Source organism: Parasteatoda tepidariorum, chromosome 4 (assembly GCF_982258835.1).
Source record: "Parasteatoda tepidariorum strain Cologne lab strain chromosome 4, Ptep-v5.0, whole genome shotgun sequence".
Classification (NCBI taxonomy): Eukaryota; Metazoa; Arthropoda; class Arachnida; order Araneae; family Theridiidae; genus Parasteatoda; species Parasteatoda tepidariorum.
Window position 1 is genome coordinate 115,935,022 of NC_141758.1, and position 24,219 is coordinate 115,959,240.

The following is a 24,219-nucleotide window of genomic DNA, read 5'->3' on the forward strand; positions in this document are numbered from 1 at the left end:
TCGAAATCAAAATTCGCCTGCCATTTCTGGTTTATTGATTTATTGAAATTACATACATTTGCTGACTTGTGTGCTCAATATATAGGCTTATAAGTCATTGTCAAGTAGAAAATACAGATAGAACAATTCAGAGAAAGACATCACAAAGAATACATCCAGGGTTACGGCGGGATTCGAACCCGCTACCTCCACGCTTAACAGAGCGTTTGGACCGGCGATACCGCTCAGCCAGGGAGGCCCCCTGCCATTTCTGATATTTGACAACAAATGCAAGGCATATACAGGGATGAGAGTAGTCAGAAAGTAAAAAAGAGGAAATCCAAAAAAACAAAAAAGAAAAAAAAAATATATATATATATATATAAACAAAAATTTGACAAAAAAGTTCGATTTTTAAACTTGTAAACCATGTGAATATAAATCCCGATATGAGACTTTTAAATCACGTAAATATGAAACTCTACATCGAATTTAAAAAATGCGAAAATACAAATCATGATTTTTTAATTTTTTGATCACGATGCATAACTTTTAAATCGCGCGATATTACAACCACAAAAACGAATCACAATATTGGATTTTAAGCTCACGTGAATACGAATTGCTACATAGGGCTTTAAATGCTCGTAAATACAAATCGCGATATTCATTTTTTAAATCTCGTAAGTAAGAATCGCACTGTACAATATTTAAATCGCCTGAATAAGAATCGCAACGTTCCAACTTTTAAATCAGGTAAATACGAAAATCGCGATTTGATAATAAAATCGCGATTTTAAAAATGCATAAATACAAAACACGATATTGGATTTTTAAATGTCGCAAATTAGAATCATAATATACGATATTTAAATAGCGTAAATAAGAATCGCAATGTGCAACTTTTAAATCAGGTAAATACGAAAATCGATGATTGATATTAAAATCGTGTGAATAAAAATCGAGATCTGAATTACGAAAATACGAGCTATCCAGCCGACGGATAAAAAATACGGAAAATCTTATTTTCTGTGCGTGAAATCGGAGAAAATAGCTAAAATAAGTAAATATGCGGAAGGGTTGGCAGCTAGGGCGTAGATTGAATTTTCTGTTTATCTTTGAAAATCGTAAATAAATATAATTATTTTACTTCAATGACTGAATTTAAAAAAAAAACGGGATATTTATTTAAAAGAACGAAACTTTTAGAGAATCGAAGTTTTTGATAAAAAAGGTTGAAATTCGAGAGACAAAAAAAATCTCATCCCTGTATAAAGATCAACCAGTTTTATCCCTAGGAAATGATTTTTAGAGAAACTTCAGAGGGAGGAAAAGGGACTTCAACAATTTCCCTACGCGGAAAATTAAATTCCTCATAAAACATTTTAACTTGCGCAAAAAAAAATTTCAGCGGAAATTAGCGGGAAAAATGGAAAAATCTGAAAAAAAGTGGAAATCCGCGAATCCGCGGAAGAATCTCATCCCTGCATATAGAACATTATTTTTAGATGTACCGTAATATAAAGTTAGCTTTAAGCTTTCATATATATAAGAAATAAGAATTTTAACTTATAGCTTACAGCTAATATAAAATAATATGAAAATTCGGGAATCCTGAGTTTCGTTTTCAGTTGTCAAAAGTGGGCTTGGCACATCTAATGCAGCATCTTCTAATTTAGGTATAAACAAAAACTATACATCGTTGGAAAGGCCTTTAATTGAATTTTTCAAATATGTAAAAATCTCAAAATTGATTTTTTGATATATAAGATTTTGATACAAATACCTAAGATTTTTTATTCTAAAATATTTAAAAACTTTTTATCAAAATTTGCAAGACAATTTTATATATTTTACAAATTTTAACACTGTTTGCAGCAGAAATGGAATACAATTTCACAAAAACAATGTGTAAAAAAGAACTTGGCAGTAAGAAAATTTGAAGTTTTCAAAGCAGATATTAAAATTGCATATTCTATGTAAAAGAATTTCAATAGTATCTAAATATCTTTTATTCAGAATTTATTCCTGGTGAGTTTATCTTTATTTTCTAGAAATAAAATTTGTTTTATATATTAAGAAGTGCAAAACTTTTCTAATGTGACCAACTTGTCAATCTTGTTTATTCACTAAAGTCAGATTTATCTTCGAGTCTATTCTTAATTCTGCATTAGTTGTTGAAAGAAAACTTCTTAAAAGTTTTCAATGCTGCTATGTTTTATATTAGAATTTCCATTAATAGGTATAATTGTCCTAAAAGCCAACCTTGAATGGATTCCAAGAGAAAAATTCAAAGGGACTTTGTAAAATATAGGTTTGTAAGCATAATAAGAGATTTAAAAATGTTGAAATGAAAATCATATTAAATTTTCTAATTGCATAGATGTTTTACTGTACTGATAATATAAGATTTTATGATACTGATATTTATTAATAGTATACGTATTTTAGACGTCAAACAAACTATACATGCATTTTTTTTTAAAGCCCAGTTTAATAATAAATGTACACATCTACAAATATTGGTGTTGAGACAAACGACAGTCTTAAGTACTTTACTCTGAGATAAATTCTTAAAATGCATAAAAACGAAGGAAAATGTAATGCAAAAAAATGAATGACTCCATTATATTATAGATAGCAATAATTAGATTTAAAAGAAAATTACCTTTTACCATGTAATCTTTCACATCTATGTGCAATTTTCTTTCAAACAGTTTTGTCAGTTCCAATATACAAAGAATTCTAAAACAAATATTAAATTTTAATATCCTATGAAAACTTAAAATTGCAATCATTTAAAAATATGATATTTTTAATTAATTGCTTACAGTATCTAATATGTCTCAAAACTTTAAATATTTTACGGCCTTCAGGAAATATTTCTATTATTCCAATTGAAGTGATATTGTGAGAAGTTCAATTATTTGACTAAAACAATAGCAAATTGGTATGTTTAAAATAGTATATTTAAAATATTAAAATGTAGTTGTTGTCAAAATCAATGTAGTAAGTGAAATTTATTGAAACAAGAATCAACAATGAACTTACAAATATTTTATTTTAAAACCACCGTTGAACACCAAACCCAATTTTGAGGTTACCGCTACCAATGTTCAACACCATAGCCTTGTAATTCTGAACCCAATCCAGAAATCTCACAAATAATCCACATTAAACATAAAAATGAAATCTTTCACAAAATGCAGTAGAGTTAGCAATTATGCATTACATGTGTGGAAAATCAGAAGTCACCACTAGAGAGCATCATTGAACTTATTAATATTCAATTTGTAACCGTAACCTTTATCAAAGATGCTTGTGAAAAAACACCAACACATTTTTTTAGTATTAGTATCATCCTCTGTCTTATGGACATAATGTTGTAGATAAATATGCTTTTGTTACTTACCCCTCAACTCATCATCTAAGTAGTTTTCCTTATTAAGTAAACGATATTATACATATAATACCCAGTGAAATACAAAGCATAATTTGACCTGCTTTTACGTAGTTATCATACATATGGTTAGAGTCATATTTAAATATCTTAAAACAGTAACTGACATAGATGAATAGACTCATGAAAATGTCTTAAAAAGTTGTTCCAGAGAAAGTGTTTCGCAAAAACCCAGAATTCCGCAGAAAAGTCCCAAGGGCACCGAAAAATAAACATTTCCTCAAAAACATTTAAGGTTTTTGAAATTTGTGAATATATATTTAAATCCAATAAATAATCCATTATCTATTTAATATTTAGATTATTCTTACTAAATTGAATAAATAAAATGTCAGTGAAAAGGAAATGCATTCACAAGAATATTCATTTCTAATTACAACATATTAAATAAATAATGAAAAATATTAGCATTTATAAAAATATTTGCAGTAATGTTTCTCATCAGACTTTTCAAAATTCCACAATAAAGACATGTGTTTCTTTGATAACCATTCTCAACATTTATATTTATTCAATGATCATTATTCATTTTTATTTTTAAAAAAAATATAATTCTGCTTATTTTATTCGTTTTAATCTAATTAATACACTAAGCAAATTCAGAGCTAGACTATAACATGGCACTCCAGAGTTGCGAATTCAAATGTCTAAGCACAAAATCTAATTTAAAAAATATTATATATAAATGATGAAAAAATTTATATTAAAATTCCAAGAATAATAGCAGGGTTTCTTTGATTAGGTTTTCAATTGCTAATGAACTTTAATTCAGTATTCTGCCAAAAGAAGGTCAATTATTTAGGATACTGTAGCCAGAAAAAATTTGTAGCAACTAATTTAAAGGACCATAAACTGGAAGACAGTTTACTACAAAAGATTAGCCTTTAGAGAGTAAAGATTAGCCTTAAGTGAGAATTAAAGATTTTAGAGTTAAAGATTAGCCTTAAGTGAGAAAACTCACCTATGTCAAAGCCCTAAAGAAGTCATTAATTGAGAAATAGAATTATATAATAATTATCACTAGGTATAGAGATTCCTTACATACATTTTAAGATGTTGGATTAATTTTTTTAAATATTAAGATTATACATTAATGTATTAAATTTTACATTAATATACATTTGAAATTAAACTTCTTCGAGAACACACTTAATTTTAAAAAAATGAAAATTCAATTATTTTTAGTTGCTTATTTCGACCTATAAGATAATAATTCGATTTATAAGATGAAAATAAAAAAGCTTAAAAATATAAATCATTATAAAAAAAAGCTTACCACCACATTCACCATCATACAGACGAGAAATAGACACCAATTTCAAGACACTAAAGTCTGTATATAAATCACGGACAGAGCAATGATTCAACAGCTTTCGAGTTGATAAATCCATTGGTTGCTGCAAATGAAAATAAGTGCTTAAATTAGTATCACCAATATTAAGAAAACATAAATTAAATTTATGAACATTAAAAGTTTAAATATCTGACTATGATGTGGACTTGATGTTAGATTCAAAAAAATTCTGAAAATATTATTCCTTTTCATGTTTTGAAGTAACCACCAGCAGCACAAAAAGATAATGTGAACACACTGAACAACTTTTGATCAGATTAACAAAAGACTGTTTATTGCAAATCAACCACATACCTTGAAATAATTACTTTTAAAAGCTTTCGTCCACAAAATAAATCAAAATCCTCATTGAAATAATAATTGCATCTTAAAAAATTATTAAAATAGTGCAATTGATACATTTTAATAAAACTTCAATATCTGATCTTATTTAGAAAGAGTAATTTTTTGTGTCTTATTTTGTAACTTAAAATATGTTTTGCACTAATTTATTGATGTCGCCTTGAATGATTAAATTTAAAACCTAGTATGTGATTTTATTTATTCATTATTATTTTGGATTTTAACCAAACCAAACCGACTTACAACAGAATTCAGCACTGTTACTTTTAAGAGAAACTGTTCTCCCAAAACAGGAATGTTTAATCCACTTTCCATTTACATAAGATTCAGAATTAAATTAAGTAAACTATATTTTATACATTCGCAAAAAAGAAAATCTGTAAAAAAATTGCTGAAGGTGGTAAAATTTTCAGCAACAAAAAAAGTTTAAGAAGAGTTAAATAAGAAAAAAGCTTATAAGTAAAGATATAAACCGTAAATAGACGCCAAAAAATTTACGAAAACTAAAATTTTTTTCGGTCAATTTGAAAAAAAAAGAAGAAAAAAAACTTTTTTTACTTGTTTGCTTATGTATTTTTAGAGCATAATTAACTTTACTGTCTAGAATTATTATCAGGAATTCAGATTCTTTTCATGAAGTGAAATAATTTAGCTATAACATAAACTCTAGCAAAATTAGCAGTCATCCAATAAAGTGTGGTTGTGAGAAAGACATGCTTTTTTCTCACTCATAATCCTTGACAAACTTTTTAGAACATTTAAAAAAACCTATAATTGAATAGTTTTTTTTTAAAAAAAAATCTAATTTAGGTTTTGTACTTGCTTAGCTAATTAAACTTACAAATTGTTTTGTAACAAATAAATTTACAATATTAGAAAGAAAAATCCTTTTTACATGTCATCACCTTACAAAACATTTTTTATATGTTAATTTATACTGCGTATAAGTAAGTTTTATACCTATTTCCATTGGAAAATTTGAATATATTTCCTATTCTCTTTAAAGCTTAATTTCAAAAATAACCATAAGTAATTTTTAAAATATAATTCGCATCTTTAATAACAATACTTTAATTATTCAGAAGAATATATTTTTTTAAATTTTTTAATAGCACTGGTTTAAAGATTTTTCTAACTCTACTCTAGTCAGTAAAAGAAATTCTAAAAAAGACCTGTATTAATAGATGTTAAAGCGTAATAAATACTCTGTTTATTCAAATAATATTTTTCTTTCCTTGAAATATTAATGCAGTTATTTTGACACGAGAAATAGGTTTGTTTTTTTAAAAGATACTTGTAATTAATCATGTAACAAGAGAAATGTTTCACAAAATATGTATAAATATCTTACTTACTGAAATTAATCAATGCTTCTATGGATAGTTAATTCTATTTCAATTTCAATTTTCTGACCAGAAGATTTTTCTTTTTCCTGGAAAAAAAAGTAAACAAAATAAATACAGAAACAAAAATTTTACTTCAAATTAGACTAAATATTTTATGAGAAGGGTAATTTTTTAAAATGTTTTTATAGCACGAATGATGTTTTAAAAATTTAAACATAAAGAAAAAGGGAGAAAATATTATAGATTTTTAAAACACAAGATACAAAATAATCGGTGGTAGGGAGGCAAATTTTTTACCTCCATTTTATTTATCTGGGAATTCAATTAAGAACAAGATTTCCTTAATCAAATAACTCTAAGGTGTCAACAATCTCGAATTGAAAAGATGGAGAATATGCCATTTTCAATATTGTACACAAGTGATTTTAGTGGATGATCCCTCAAATGATTACTTAAAATTCTGTAATATGACCACTGTATTCATGATTGAAATCTGTAAAATCACATGATAGAGACTAATCAATTGTGAAATTATAAGTTCACCCTAAGGATCTGTTACTGTATTAGTGTAAAATAATAATTATGCATAAAAATTTGATGATTTAAAATCGTTAATTTAGTTTCTTTTTTATAACAAATTGACTGAATTCCCAAATTGGTTTAAGCAATAAATCATGCGGATAAGGTTATATTTTTGAATGTAATTAAAAAAATTTTTGATGCATTTTACTGCTGGCGAATTTTGCAAATTTCATTGATAGTTGAGAATGTTTTCAAATAAGTTTGCTGCTACGCATGGCATTACTTTAAAAGAAATAGAATAAAAAATTCTGATGGGTATTAAAAAAATAGGCATTGATGAATAAAAAGTATAATGGACCAAGCCAGGAAAATGGAAAAAAAATAAAACTGAGATTCAGGTAAAACCTTAATGGGTTGAAATGCTACAATCAAATATTACTACTAAAAAGGGATTACCAGGGACCGATCAAAACAAATTCAGGCCCACAAATTTTCCGGACCCCTAACAAAATATTTTGAAATGAAATTTCTGAAGATTAGTCCTAACGATAAAAAGAATCTATTGAACTGCATGATTCAAGACAATAAATTCTAAAAAATTTTGAAAGCAGACAATTGAAGATTATTTTTCTAAGATAAAGTTTCCGCGTATCTAAATAGTAAAGCTAAATATAAAACAACAAAACAATGTTGTATAAAAATAAAAACAGCTTGGTGACCAAAAACAAGTGAAATCAGTGATTTTTGCTATAAGTCACTGATTAGTTGAATTATTTTAAAGATTGTAGCCTTCCATCTACAGCTTTACACATTTGTTAAGAATAAGCTTTTAGTTCTTGTTGACACTAATCAATTCAGGGTTCATAACAGAGATCAGAAGAAGAAATTCAAGGAGGCCAAAATTATAAGGACTTATCAAATATTTAAATAAAAGATAACTAGATGGTTTTTTTTATTTTTTAATTAAAAAGCAGTTATTATAAAGAACTTGCAAAAATATATATTTTGCATAAGATTTTTTCTTCTAGCCGTTTGAAAATAAATTTTGACTTTGTCAAACTTCATCAAGAAAAATAAATTAAAGTTATCACTTTCACACATAAATACATTTTCCAGTTTCAAATATTTTAATAAATCTTGTTTAAGTACATAATACAGATGTTTAAGATCCCTGTGGCAGAATTTTTTTGGACTTTCTGCGACTTACCTCTCTATTACTAATATCTTTCTGCAAGATACTTTTAAAAATAACAAATATACATGTCACTAAATTAAAGTAACAAAAGCATCAACTTCAAAAAAAAAAAAAAAGAAAGAAATCTTTTGTATCAAATAAAGAATTTTTTAATTAAATATATAAAAAAATTTTTTATCCTAATATTATGGGCTATATTCTTGCATTTCATAGTGGGAAAACAAATTATTTCCTTTTTCGCATTAAAAAATCGTGAAATCTGTAGCAGTAAATCGGACTCTTCAAAAAAGGGTTACTAAATGCACGTTTTCATTTCGAGATTCAGTTGTTTTAATAAATAATGTATTAAAAATATCAGATTTTAAAACTATGTGGAAATAGTAATAGCTGCATTAAAAAAATTAGAATGAAATTTTCTGCCGGAAAGAAAACCAAAATTTTTTTCATTTATCTTTATTTTTCAATGTTCTCAAATGAGAATAGAAAAAGCATTTTTTTTCTACTCAGATACACGAGAAGGGCATCTTTTGAATATGAATCTGAAGTTTATTTTGAAACTTTCTGCTGAAAAAAAAAACTTTTAACTTCCCAAAAGAAAAATCTTTCTGCAAGAACTTGGTAATATTCTGCGACAATATCGCCACGATTCTGCCACAGGGTTAAAGATTAACATAAAAACCTACTAATCTTATATTTATAAATTTGAATACATAAAGCAAATTTGAATATATAGTCATTTTATACAAAAAATAATCACAGTAAATCATTAATTAAGTTTGCTTGTAACATGTAAAATTAAAATTATTAGCTGTTAATTTTCTTCTAACCCTTGCAATTCAATTTTTTTTTTCTTTTTAAGTTTTTCTTAAACTCTTAGATTTTGACAGTTTGCATATCATTTCGCTTCCCTGCTTGGACAGCAAATTCATCAGTGGATTTAGTAAATTCATCTAAGCAACACAATAATCTAAGGAGTTTGTAAGGACTAATTTGGAAATCTAAGTAGTTCCAAGTACTCCTTGGAGACTTTTTTTTATTTCTAAGGAGTATAAGGAGTCTGTACGAACCCTAACATTTACAATGTTTGAAGTTATAAGTTACTGCCAAGTCATGTAACATCCCAATAAAATTTAAACAAACCAAACCTAAACATGATTTTTTCATTATTTTAAAATTTAATAAGTTTCTCAGTCATTTTAGTAATGAATGCAGCATTTGAGCTTTTTAGCTATCATCGATGGCTACAGTAGAACCAAGCATAATCACGGAAACAGGGATATGTTAGAAAACCGAAATCATTGGATAATCGGGAGAACTTTTAAAGGAGACGTTTTAACATACGAATATTGAAATGATTTTTACTTAGTTTTTTCACCACTAAAAACTTTCAAAAGAATGATTAGTGAATTTGGTTAATATTATATTCAACTGTAAAAAAGAGTATTAAGCTTCAGCTTTAAAAGCACTGCTTTCAACAGCTATGGTTATCATCATAAAATTTATCACAATGTATTGGAATGGGGTGATTATCTTCAGAAGCAGTGTAAAAATATAACAGTGTAAAAATATAATCAACGGTGTAAAAATAAAATAAAATACAAGTCAGAAAGTGTTTTGAAATGGAAAAATAAAAAACAGAAGAAATACTTTAAATTAAATAAATATTGATTCCACAAGTGTCTAAAATATTTCTTAAGAAAATTTTCAAATTACATATGAAAATAATTTATTTGCTTTATAGATTTGAATAAATAATTTATATATTCAAATCTATGGAGATTTTAATATACTAAACCAGATCATATTTTATCAACTAAAGAACAATGTTTTAGCGGATAACTATACAATTTTGTAGAAATAGCTTTAGAAGAGCTTGTGATAAGGAATAACTCTGATAAAGTTTAAAATCATATATTTTGGTCAAAAACTAAAAAAATTTTGTTAAGTTAATCTGATTTTGTGTCGAAATATATGTAAGAAAATTGGTTGCGTTATCAATTATATACCAATAGTACAAACTGTTGAAAATATTCAAGACCTGTAAAATTTAGAGTTAGCAAAAAATCATAGCTTTTTAATATATATATATGAAACATGAGAGAAAATTATATATAAGATTATCAGATTTTTTAAAAAAAAACTTTCCTTTATCAATTAAATTTCTGATAAAAAATCAGTATTAATAATGATCAATATTTCTAGCTGTTTAATATTTTAATAAATTTCTATAGATAATGGCGAATTTTAATGAGATATCAAATGAGGAGTAAATTAATTTAAAGAAACATAATAAAAACTAATGGTTACTTTTAGTAGAACAATTCTTTCTGTATTATTATATAATCCAAGTTTAAAAAGTTTTACAAGTACTTGCATTTAAATAAACAGTAAATTACTTTATATACAGCTAATGGAAAATTTAAATTTAAAAGTTTCATGCGATTTTCATCCACATTTATTTTTTATTTATTAGTCTATTTTGAACATCAATGAATTATTTACATTCATTTCAATCTCGGGACAAAACCTTTAATATTATTGAAATTATAATTTAAAATAAAAATTATATTTATTTAATAAATTATATTTATTTAATAAAGTATATTTAAAAATTATTATAAAAAATATTTTCCAAGTTAAATTTATGATTTCTTAAAAGAAAAAAAATCTAGGTATAAATTAATAATTTAAAAAAAAATTAGGTTACTTAAATTGCAAATAAAATAGAACCATGGTACAAGATACATTTTTAACTACTCATAAATGACCATCTTATTCAACAGACTTGAATCCATTGAAAATTCAGTATAGTCCATCTTGGGTAAAACTTCATAAGAATATGGCACCCATAAAAAATCCTCGTGTAAAGAATTGGACAGAATATTAACAGGTGAGTCACAGCAGGTAGCAGAAAAGTTTAGGACATGGTGACAGCTCCGAATTAAGGCTAAAGATCTGTCATATTTAGCAACTATTTACAGGTGATAATGTTTTCATGAGTTCAGACATATTAAAGCGAATATGCGTTATTTTTTGTCACTCAGTATAATTTGAATATTTTACATCATTGTTCAATGAAAATAGTCATGATATTTGTTTCATACCTGACTTTTAGCTCAAATTCTAATTTGACCAGTCACTGGAGCCTCATGATGAACAGGATTTTTCTCAATGCTTACATTAGCTAGGGCATATTCACCAAAAATAGAACGGGCATATAAATTAGCAGCCATGAAACCACATTCACCAGACAGGGCCTACATGAAAATAAATAAAATGACAATAAATATGTCAATACAATTTTTTTTTTAAGTATAAACAATTTTACAATTGCATATTCACATCTTATTTATAAATTTGCAAAACCACTAAATTTTATATCATTAAAATATGTAATGTATAATACAAATAAGGCAGGAGATATATAAGCATAAGACTTTATTAACCCCTTGCTAGCGTCGGCTGAATCCAGCTCGGGCAACTACTATGTGCAGTATTTGTGATGTCCGAACTGACTTCGGGTAGGAAAAAAATTATTGTTTCTACTAGTGGTCCTAATTTTTCAGGGATTACGACTTAAGTCGAGGGAGAGAAATTTGGGTGGAGTTTTGGGATATACCATACTGTAAAAAAATTTTAAAATTTACGTATTGAAGATCATATTGTTGTGTATTTATATTATATTATACTAATAATATTAAATTTTGCTTCAAAATTTAGTTCAATTTGTTCTAATTGAATAAGATGTGTGTGTAATCCATTACTTTTTTATATGTATGTACAGTACAGTATACAGTAGTACAAATATGTACAGTAAATACAGTAGTTATTGCATTTAAAATTTTACTTTTGCAATAAAAAACCATTTTCTAACTTTTGTATTAAAGAAAGAACAAAACTAAACAGTGAAAAAAAATTTCCATTTTTGGTCCATTTTTCTGAAATTTATGTCACTGTTAAGAGGTTACTAGGTTTCAAGAATTCACAGAAAATAGATAGAATATTTTTTGACACAGACGCAGATGAGCACTAGCCATTAGCAGCAGCATAAGTAAGAGCTCATAGTACAGTGTCATGGATCAACAACAATCAAAACAGAATCAGAAATGATTCGTTGTCACTATCAACACTAACTGGTAACCCACAGCTTTATTAGAGCATGTCAGCAGCTGCCAGCCACATCTCACAAAAACTAATTGCCTCAAATCCACATCAAATACAGCACATACCAGGAAAACCAATACAGTAAGGCGTACTGGCTGTACAGAGTAAGGTTCATTTTTCAGTAATTCATCTAGTAACAACTGCCAATAACTGAAACCCATCAATAGGTAAGAATAGAAAAGGGAGACAGATGGAAACCAAGCCATATTTATCTTTCAATCTTATTACATAATTATTGATGCAATGGCTCAATATTTAATAAAAATAATTACTTAGAAAGCTAATTATCTACCATTACAGAAAAATATACGTTAATTCTTTAACTATGATATATATTGCTACTGCTTTGCTTTCTGACTGATGCTCAATCAATACAAAATCGTGCTGAATTAAATTTCACTGTAAACATAGAACCCATTGTCATAAACAAATATTGCAAACTAAAATAGTTACTATCCGAAACCATGATGAAGCTATTTTTTCTAATACATTTTTTCCTATAATGTTTTTCTTAATATTTAAGACAATTCGGGTGCCAATTAAAAATGCTTCATGGGTTACTTTTAGCACATTTAGCTGTAAGTTGTGCACAACGTTATAAAAAATAACATTTTCGGAGACTTATTTAATTTTTTTTACTAGTTTTTAAGGAGTGAAATTCAAAACCAAACAGAGAATTTCAAGACAGAGATTAAATTTATAAATTACCACCATTTTACAACACAGATTAATTTGTAATTGACATATTACTTATGTAAAGTAGCAAGCTTTAAATTGTTGATGGAATATTTAACCTAAAATATTAACCAAAATGGTTCTTAATTTTTATTACTGGTTAATAAGATTGATTTACATTAAAAGAAAAAACTTATGAACAAAGTACATCTGATTTAATTTTTTAACACACTTTTTTCGTTTCTACAATTTTACAGCATGTCTAAACTTTCAAGTCAAAATTAACACTCTTATATATTGGTATGAAAAGCAGATCTTTCCCAAGACAATTTTGAAAGGTCACGCAAATGATCCAAGCAAAACTTATTTTACTTATTTATTTTAAATTTTATTTTGGGGTGTAAGAAACTTCTTTTTCAAGCAATTTCAGCTATTAGCAGTGTTAAGCAATAGCAATCACTTTCCTGAATTTAGGATACTTAAAAGAATAATCATGGCATGCTCTTAGCATTTATCTCTATTATAATACTGCAATTTTATGCTAAAAATATACCAATAAAATATACTATTATTTTCCTGCACTTATGATGAATCTAGTGATTTTTTAAAAGATTCTCTATTTTCAATGGCAGAAAAAAAAATCTAGTAGTTTTAACAAAATAAAATTTACAAGGATTATTTTCATTCCTGGAAAAATTTTTGATAAGTGGAAATTAAATCTGTTAATTGCATGTTTAGATGCATACTGGCAATTTTGGTTGGGCAACCTTAGCTTAAAAATTTAGTCCCAACTTAATCAATCTTGAATAAACAAAAAAATTTATTAACAATCAAGAAAAAAAAAATGAACATTGACTGCAGTTACAAAAGCAATATAAACCTGGTTTGAACCAGACGGTTTTAATTCAACTATTCATTAAGTCTGTATATAAGCTGAGCAAATTAAATTCCTAAGTTAAACCAGACAGCTTAAACCTGATACTGCTTCAGCTATTAAGTCTGTATTCAAGCTGAACAAATTTAATTCTAAAGTTAAAACCAAACTATTTAAACCAGATGTAACTTTAGAGATTCATTAAGGCTGCATTTAATCTTAAATTGAATTATTAAGTTAAGCCAGACACCTTAAACCTGATACTGCTTAAGCTATTAAGTCTGTATTTAAGCAGAACAAATTGAATTCTTAAGTTAAGCCAGGCAGTTTAAATCTGATGTAGCTTTAGAATTTCAATAAGTCTGCATTTTAGCTGAACAAATTAAACTCTTAAGTTAAAGTTTAGTTTATACTGCTTATGTAGTACAGCTATTGGAAAACATCAATGAACTTTACCTTTTCTGGTGTTAGACACCTCATATTTGTAAATCCAATCAAATGCATGAGATAGCATTTTAGATTATTCAATGTAGTATTGACAGACACCTAGGAAATAATTAACATATTAATATTTGTGCAGCCAAAGAGCGAATGCAACATTCAGATGTTAGTTCAAAATAAATAAAGCTAAGTTCTTACTTTGTTTTCCCATTCAAACTCTGCCCACATTTGCCTGATCGGTGCATGTAGAAGGAATAATGTAATCCATAATATCAATGTGAATATCATTCAGAACAACAACACTTCTGTCACTGGCTGATATCATATACTGAAAAATAAATGACTTAATATAGAAAAGACCTGGAGGGTAAAAAGTGATAACCCACTTATTTTGTAAATAAAAAATCAATAGATTTTCCTGGAAAAATACTACAGATATTTGTGGCTTATAAAAAAAAAGTGAGTTTGCATTGACTTGCTTAAAATTCGAAAAACCTTTTACTGCTTGTGGAGAATGAACACAAGATCTTGATGAACATAATTATTTCTAAAATTTTTATAAGTTGTGTCTTATTAAACCTGCAACGGGCTGTCGTGCTGAAAAAGAAGTGGCTTATTGCTTTTTATTAACCAGATCTTTAAGTATTAACGACCTTCTTTAAGAAGAAAAGGAACTTTTTTTTTATCTGATCAATTAATACTGTCTAAAACACTGGCAGTTCTGCAAGTAGAACTTAATTTTTTGATCCCACCAAATGGTCAAGCATGTGGAAAACCTTCATCAATTTTTCATTTAGAACAAAAACTTATTTTAATGAGCAAAAATAGCTACTTATTTTGAATTATATAGAAGAAAAATTACTCTTTATAGCACGGTTTTTTGGTGTGAAGAGGGAAAGGTCTGAACAATAATTGTATAAAAATAAAAAGAGTAAACATTTGAAAGGAGTAATAATAAAAATGTCAAAACAGCTAGCGAGTTAAAGAGATCATATACTGATCTGGTAATAAACTAGAATATACAAATTAGAATTAAATTTTGGTCAAATCAGACCTTGCATAAATTTCGCAACATTTAATTTAATTTATGAGTATAAATCATTATCATATAATATCATGCTTTTTCTTTAAAAAAAAGAAATAACTTTAAAGCAATATTTTATAATTATAGTAAAATTTAAGGCACATTATTAAAGTTAATCATGAGAAAATTTGGATTTTAACAGCATAAGATTATGACTTAAGAAAAGGGTAATAATAGAAAAACGAATATAAGTCATGACAAATTTGAGGGTCTCAAAAAATTTATAAGTAATTCTACGAATATTTTTAAAATAATGAATCAAAAAGAAACATTTTTTGGCATAAATAAATCATTAAAAAAAACATTTATTAGGTATTATATAGTACCAAACACATTAAAACTAATATCTAACTTGTTCTTAAAAAAATTAAATAATATTGACAACCAAATGGTTGACACTTTCTTAATAGTTAAAATATAAATAATAAATAAAATAAAATATAAATTAATCATTTTACATTAAATAATTCAATAGTCAAATTAAATTAGTTTATGAATAGTTAAAAATGACTTACCAATGTTACCAAAAATGATGCCATTTTCAGTTGATGCAACTTTAACACTTGCTTTGATGTTACAGAAATCATGAGGAGCAAGAATTACTGGTGATGGCTTTTCAACAAGTTCTCCTGCAATAAAATAAAATCATCAAATGCAGTATTTTCTAAAAAGATATATATATTTTTTAAATAAGCCCTCCCATTTTAAAGCTACAACTTAAGTAAAATACATTTGAAGTGAATAACATTTTAATTCAAGTCTTTAACGACACAAATTCCTTAAAATGAGATTCTGGCAATTAAGAACTTCTACAAAAAAAGAAATTGTTACTTCTTCTAATATTGTTTACGAACATTTTTAATAAATTTGTTGCAGATGTATAAATCGATAATATAAATGTTAACTTGTTCAGCTATATTTTACTAACACTTAAATTATCTTAATATTATGATTGAAAGAAGTAAAATATTTAAATTTTACAGAACTACTATAAAAAAAAAGAGCAAATTTTCCATATTTAACTAGATTTAAATATTTTAATCACATCTTTTTATCACAAAACACTATTACAAACCTTATGGCATGAAATCACAATAATAAACAGCATACTTATATTTAAAATCAAATCCCTACTTAGACAATATGGTAAACAGATTTCAAAAATGTTTAAAAAATCAAAATAAAACAAAAACAGTTTTTTTTTTAAGTAGATGAAAAAAATATTATTGATAATGAATTTAATTTGTTTAATTTTTAAATATTTTTATAATGATTCTCATTATTTCATTAGCCTATTTTATTTTATTTCTTTTCATTGTTGGATTTTTTTCCACATCAAAAATAAGATTAATTTTGTCTCCTACATGGGGTCCCTTAAACATCTTTAACACTCACTAATAAATACTTTTTTTTTTTGAAAATTCTAACAGAAAATTATAAACATAAATCTTATCATCACCTTGATCTGGTATCATTGAGTGAAAAGAATGAGATATCTTTGAATAAACACACTTACATTGAATCCATTCATTTACAAATTCAAATCAATACAAATAAAAAAACAATAAGTCTTCAAACATATAAGAAATCATTAACTATTCCTTCTTTCCCTGAACTGGTTCTGATCAAAGTCTATTGTGCATTAATTGCAGAGAAGCAAGAAATTGTTATCCCCCTTTTTTGAGCTATAAAAGATTGAGTCCTTTTTTTTTTTTAGAAAAAAAAGTTAAAATTAGTAAAAAATTAAGTAATTTAAAGTATTTTACATGAAATTAAAAGAAAAAAACGTCAGAAACGCATAATATGAGAATAATAGTAATACTGTACAGTTTAGCATCCTTTTCAAGAAAGAAGAAAAAAAATCAAGTTTAAATGAGTGAAAATTAAGAGAGTGTCATTAGCATGAAATTATAAATAGAAGTTTCAGGACCTCATTCAAAAAGTTGAGTCACAGTAATAATTGGACTATCTTACTACAGTAATATAAAAATATTGTAATATAGATAAAAATACACACTTACTTATTTATACGTACAAGAAAGACAATAACAAAAAGAAAACTGAAATTGGAAAACTAAACAATAAAATGCAATTACCTAATGTAGCTAGTTCTAGAGTACAGTTTTGAAGAGTATCAGAAGTTTGGTTGACAATCAACACATCCAGAACAATATCATATTGGTTTACATGAACATATCCTTCAGCATAAAGTGGATCAGAGAACCCAGTGAGTTGAGTCACTTTGCTCAGTTTAGAGGAGCTTAAATCAGCAGCATAATCTCTTTTCAGCACTCCCATAGCTTGAGAAATCCTTAGCTCAAACATATTCTGATATAACATAATAAATAAAGTATTGTAATGAGACTTGAAAAGAAGCATATAAAATGCTTAAAATTATCCAAAAAAATTTAAAGTCACTATTCATTAAAAAATGCACGGAAAAGTTATCAAAGTCACTGAATATTCTTTCCGGATTGATGTTTGGGTGATTTGTTGAAAGAGAAACATGACGTCAAAAGTTTTAATCGTGAGTGTGGGGTGCTAGGTACTGATGATCAAAGAGAGGAGCCGAGAAGGTGGTGTAATTCAGAACGGCCTCCGTTTTGCCTTTGTTGAAAATACTGTAAGAATTGCCAGCGGGCACCACTATGGTGTCTAGTCTCTGAAGAGTAAACTTTCTTCTGTTTACCGTCATTTCTATGTGGTCCCCCTTCGCCACAACAAAATTGATGTTTTGAGGAGGAGGCTGCTGTTCCCCCTTTTTCATTCCTTTCTTTAGTTTGAGTACCCCAAATGATATCAACGGGGTGCTCAAATGGGTGGCGAACTTGTACTCATCGTCGTCTGAAGTTTTGACCACTGACCACTGAGGGGGGTCAGACGGAAGTCCAAGGTGGACGACTTCCTCTCCACCAGTGCAAGGATCAAGCACTGCAGTTGGTTTGTTCCTTCTGTTAAGATTCCTCTTCCTCCGAAGGTATCTATCTTGATCTCTCCGGATTCTGTCGGAATCCACAGTGTCGGGTTGGTTTCCTTCGTCCACCCTCACGTCGGTCACCAACCCGTTTTGGTAGGTGTAAACCAACCGCTGATTGCGCCAGTGCTCCAGTGGCGGGAATCTCTTGCGTGTTGACCTTCGCAGATCCCGTCCACCTTCGTTGTTACAGCTGAAACAAAATAAGTACTTAAATATGAAACATTTATTTATTTCAGGGTGCGTTGTCAAATTATTCAACAAAAAATAAGCACTTTTCAAGCACTCAAACAATATTTTTAAGTACTTTAAAAAAATATCATAATTAGGCACGGTTGGAAAGTTTTTGAATTAATTGTGAAAACGTTGAACAGAACAATGTGAACAGTGCCTTTCTGCATTATTCGTAGCGAAAATCAACAGGGTAAAGAAAAAAATCCCATTTTGGAAGAGGGGAAATTAAGCACTTTTTAAAAACACCCCATGAAAAAAGCACCTTTAAAGGCTTTTAAAAAAACGAAAATAGGCACCTTTAATCACTTTTCAAAAACGCTACGCACCCCGTCTTTAATAAGCATTTGAAATAGTATTACAGGGTGCGTAGCCAAATCTCTCAACAAAAAAATAAGCACCTTTAAAGTACTTTTTAAGTACTCAAAAATATTTTTAAGCACTATATACATTAACAAAATGTAAAATAGTTTTCACATGATAAAATAACTATAACTAGTTCCTGACAAAGAATTCTTTCCTTGAATTATTGATTGTATTAGCCATTATTAAATGATCAATCAGGGGTTTGTCCAGACATTTTGTGAAAGGTCCGTTTTTGTAAAATTGTGAAAAAATTACTCGTAATTTGCGAATGTAAAATAAACGTCAAGTCAAATTTTTTCAACCAGGGTCCTGCTTTTGTGAAAATAGGGTCCTGTTATTGCAAAAAATCTTTTGAAGGAGTTTTTTAAATTGTAAAGAGATACAAGATCAAGACTGTCAAATTATAATAAAAAATTTTAATTTCAAAAAATAAGCAGCAATTGCTGCTACTAAATTAGAGATGCAACATACAAATATTCGGTATTTAGCCTATGCTGCTGATTGCACAATATATTAATTTCGGACGAATAAAGAAAGAAGCGTCTGCTGAAGACAAAACTTAGTTCGTTTACATCTGTCTTTCTTTCTCCCCCCCCCCACTCCCCTGGGAAGGGTTTATTCGATTAACTAAACAATAATGAAGATAAACAAATTTGTGAAGAGTCCGATTAAAAGAAAAATTATTTTGTGAAGGGTCTGTTAACGGACCCAAATTTTTTCTAAACAGACCCCTGTCAATAGATTTTTCGGTTTGAAATCAGAAGGTGGAAAATGAAGCCTGACATTCAGAATATCTTGCAACATGCAATAGAGTTGCACATGAGAGTGCATGAATCTTACCGAATCCAGCTCAGTAGACGCACATGCGGACTGCCAACAGATAAAACCATTGGCGTTTTCATACGCTACGGACTGACAATACGAAGTAGATTGATTGAGTTTGAATTAAATGTGAAAACGTTGAATAGAACAATGTGAACTATTTCTTTTTGCATAGTTCGTAGCGAAAATCAACACAGTAAAGGAAAAAATCTCATTTTGAGAAAAAGAAAATTAAGCACTTTTTAGAAACACCCACTGAAAAAAGCACCTTGTAGGACTTTTAAAAAACGAAAAATCAAAAATAAGCATCTTTAAGCACTTTTCAAAAACTCTGCGCGCCTTGAAAAACCATGCTTTTGCATAGAACGCAGAGAAAATCTACACGGTAAAGGAAAAAATCTCATTTTCAAAAAGGAAAAATTAAGCACTTACAAAAAAAAAAAAAAAAAAAAAAACACCCCAAGAAGAAAACACCTTGTAGGGCTTTTAAAAATAAAAAAAAAAGCACCTTTAAGCACTTTTCAAAAACTCTACGCACCATGCAGTATAATTATAGAGATTTACATACATTTTTTTGGGGGGAGCTTCCATCATATCTGCTCCGCGCTTCCTTTTGGTGGAGGTTGAGGCCAAAACTTCCGTAGGTGATGGTCGCCTACGTTTCCTTGATGCTGCGACCACATCAAGGTCAACTTCTGCAGCACGCTTCTCTGCTATGCGGGCAGATCTTCTAGGCTGGATATTCTCTGGCATGACTGTTTTCAGGAAAATAGAATTAAAAAAAAAAAATGTAGAAAATATATTTATTACTCAAAATTAGGATTTTGCTTATTTAAATGAATTTGATATTTTAATTAACTAAAAAAAAAAGAAAAAAATATATAAGAACATTTTAAAAATGTCCCAAGGGGGTAACAACTACTTATTCTCAAAAACAAAACACACTGCGTTAAAGTATTTTCAAGTTTCACAGTCTGACATTTTGTTAAAGGTCCGTTTTTGTAAAATTGTGCAAAAATGACTCGCAATTTGTGAATATAAAATAAAGGTTAAGTCACATTCTTTCAACCAGGGTCCTGGTCCTGCATTTGTGAATTTGTGCAATTATCGCAAAAAGCTTTTTCAGGGAGTTTTTAAATTGTTAATTGATACAAGATTATGCTCAGTACTGAAAAATTATTATTAAAAAAAATTAAATTTTAAAAAGTAAATTGCTACTAAATTAGAGATGCAACATACAAATATTTGGTATTTAGCCTGAACTGCTGCAGCAGAACATTTATTTCGGACGAATAAAGGAAGAAGCGTCTGCTGAAGACAAAACTTAGTTCGTTTATATCTGTTTTTCTCCCCCCCCCTTCCTGGGAAGTGTTATTGGATTAACATAAGAATAATGAAGATAAACAAATTTGCGAAGGGTCCGATTAAGAGATGAATTATTTTGTGAAGGGTCAGTTACCGGACCCAAATTTCTTCTAAACAGACCCCTGACTATGTCTAAAAATAAATTATTTTATTTAAGTAAATTTTACTTATTGTAAAATATTATTTGTTTCTGTTAAAACACCATTTTTAGCACTAAACTTGTTAAAATCCTGCAATGTCGTACTACGATTTTCAGTAGATTTTGTCCAGTAATTTTCCATTTACATAAACTTAAGAGTTTCTTTCATTTGTCAAAAATTTATAAACAACATTGTCAGATTCCTTAAACAATTTTAATGTATTCTTTTTAAATAATATTTTTTTTCATTTAAAAAATGTAGTGGTGTGATTTACACAGTAAATTTCTTTTTATATTTTAACATTCGATTTCTCAGGAAATATCAGGGGTCTGTTAAGAAGAATTTATCTTTTAATCGGACCCTTCTCAAATTTGTTTATCTTCATTATTGTTTTGTTAATCGAATAAACCCTTCCCAGGAAGGGGGGGGGGAAGACAGATGTAAACGAACTAAATTTTGTCTTCGGCAGACGTTTCTTCCTTTATTCGTCCGAAATTAATATTCTGCGTTCAGCAGTATAGGCTAAATACCAAATATTTATATGTTGCATCGCTAATTTAGTAGCTGCAATTGCTGCTTATTTTTTAAAATTAATTAATTTTAAAACCTAAGAAACGCTGCTAAAACGCTGCGCTACAATAGATATGTCTATAAAAACAGAAGTTCATTAAAAAAAAAAGAATTGGAAAAAAAATTTCTTAAATTCATAAAAAAAAATATCCCCCTTTTCATATTATTGCACTTACAAGAAAACGAGGCGATTAAACAACATTAAGAGAAAATGTCTATTAGAATTACTCTTAAAAAAGTAACTAAAATAATATGATTAAAACAAGCCAATTAGAAACCTCTTAAAAAATACAACAACTTAATCAAAACGTTAAAAACAACGAAAGAAAAGATTTCAAAAAAAAAAAAATAAATAAATAAAAATAGCGCAGCTGAAAGTGCGAAAATCATCTGCATTAAATCTACTTAATATTGCTGTTTTGATATATCAGTGATTGTTATGGTCTAAAACTTTAAATGAATAAGCACAAAACACCATTTCTCTTATTATTTATGGTATCCCCCTCTTTAAACTTTTTTTGTTACAAGTATTTGCCTCTTTCAAAAGTTCTACGCAAGTTGTTTTGCAGATTTTATAATAGTATAAAAAACAATTTGAAGTGTCATATTTCAACATTTAAATTAACAAAACACCAGATAATCACACCTGGAATGACTGGTATTCACAATTACAAATAACATACAAGTGTTCTTTATATATGCAGATTTTACTTTCTCATATCTTATTAAAATATTAAATGTAATTTAAGAAATAAAAGTAAGAAATTTTAATTTTGAATTTTATTTTTTATCAATTTCAAATTCTTCAAAACATATTATTTGCTTTTAAAATATTAAAGAATTACGTATAATTTTTTAAAAAAAATTGAGGAATATTTGGAGTTGTAATTATGAAGAAAAAAAATGGTTGTTGTAAAGTGCATTTTTAATGCATAGGGTACTGAATTTTGGTAACTAATGTAAGATGTCTTAATAAAGCTTCATACTACATTAATTTCACAATTTGATAGATTTAAAGTCTAGGATTTAGTAACATTTTAACTTAAAAATAAAAGGTGCTTCAGGTTGGAGGGGATTTTCCGGGAAGTAATGACGGCTCATGCGCAACATTGCCGCAGATTCATCGCTGTCACTAAATTGTATCCCATTTGTGATTTTTTTTCCCATTAATGTGTTTTTTAAATCTAATATGAAGAAAATAATTTGAATTTCAAGTTATTAGGTGCAACTCGGAAAACAATTTCTAAAACCTAATAATATTCTAATGCAATCATGAAAAATTTAATACTTATAATTTTTGTAGATATGATTAAAAGTGGATAATTATTATTTTCAAAAAAAATTACTTAGTTAAACGTCTTTTCTACATTAACTACTTTTTTTTTAGCTATTTTCTTTCGGTTTTAACATTAATGTATTTTGACTGAATTTTCTTAATAATTTTATATTTAATGTAATAAAAATAATTTAATTCATTTTGGGTGAAAGGTAAGCAAACTCACCATTTCAATAAATATTTTTTTTATTTACACTGTGGCGAATATTTTTCACTAATTTTATTTTTCTGCTATTGACAAGTCTGAATAAATCCATAAATTATTAGTAATTCAATTGGACGTAAAAACTTTCTATTGAGAAATTTATTGAGAAAGTTTTTTAACTTGAAACGGTCAGGGGTCAGTTTAGAAGAAATTTGGGTCTTCACAAAATATCTTTTCCTAAAAACACAAAATCAACTTCACAAAATAATTGATCTTTTAATCAGACCCTTCACAAATTTGTTTATCTTCATTATTGTTTTGTTAATCGAATAAACCCTTCCCCCGGGGGGGGGGTGCAAAAAAGAAAGACGGTTGGAGACAAACTAAATTTTCCAAGTTTCCCTAAGTTTAAATTCCAAATGTAGTAGTCTAAGAAAATATTTCTGCTTTTACAAACATGGTGTGCACATTGTTATTGATATTAAATGATAATTTTTTTTGTAAATAAAAATAATTTATCAATTCATATTTATTCATGGAATTAAAACAATATTAAATAAATAAAAATTAATTTATGGCAATTTTTTAAATAAAATATTACAAATTTAAGAATTGTTTAAATTTACTTAATGCGTAACACATTAAAAGTGATACATTAGTAACTTGCGTAATTTAAAATATGTTAATTGAAATGATTTAAAATGGGAGTGATTTTGTTTCCATTATTTGTCCGAAATGAATATTCTGTGTTGATCAGTATAGGCTACATACCAAATATCTGTATGTTGCATCTCTAATTTAGTAGCAGCAATTGTTGAGCATAACCTTGTATCT

At 27.7% G+C, this 24,219-nt stretch overlaps 4 protein-coding genes across 5 annotated transcripts in view; 2 read left to right on the plus strand and 2 right to left on the minus strand.

Moving 5' to 3' along the window:
- The window catches only part of LOC147812597 (uncharacterized), a 46,939-nt gene extending 41,844 nt beyond the window's left edge, over positions 1-5,095 (minus strand). The window contains exons 1-2 of the transcript XR_015433304.1: positions 4,716-5,095; positions 2,648-2,724 (exon numbers count right to left, since the gene is read on the minus strand). The gene's annotated coding sequence lies outside the window, so the exon portion shown is untranslated. The remainder of the gene's footprint in view (positions 1-2,647; positions 2,725-4,715) is intronic.
- The window catches only part of LOC147812596 (pre-mRNA 3' end processing protein WDR33-like), a 612,260-nt gene that overhangs the window by 108,474 nt on the left and 479,567 nt on the right, over positions 1-24,219 (plus strand). The gene's annotated exons all lie outside the window — the stretch shown is intronic.
- The window catches only part of LOC147812598 (cuticle protein 14-like), a 42,147-nt gene continuing 19,471 nt past the window's right edge, over positions 1,544-24,219 (plus strand). For both annotated transcript variants that reach the window (XM_087161946.1, XM_087161949.1), the window contains exon 1: positions 1,544-2,010. The gene's annotated coding sequence lies outside the window, so the exon portion shown is untranslated. The remainder of the gene's footprint in view (positions 2,011-24,219) is intronic.
- Positions 1,995-17,776, minus strand: LOC122268258 (coatomer subunit beta). The gene is given in 9 exon segments (XM_087160426.1): positions 1,995-2,029; positions 4,716-4,836; positions 11,303-11,455; positions 14,368-14,457; positions 14,551-14,587; positions 14,589-14,669; positions 14,671-14,680; positions 15,952-16,065; positions 17,533-17,776. Coding segments are annotated over 9 exon segments (885 nt in total).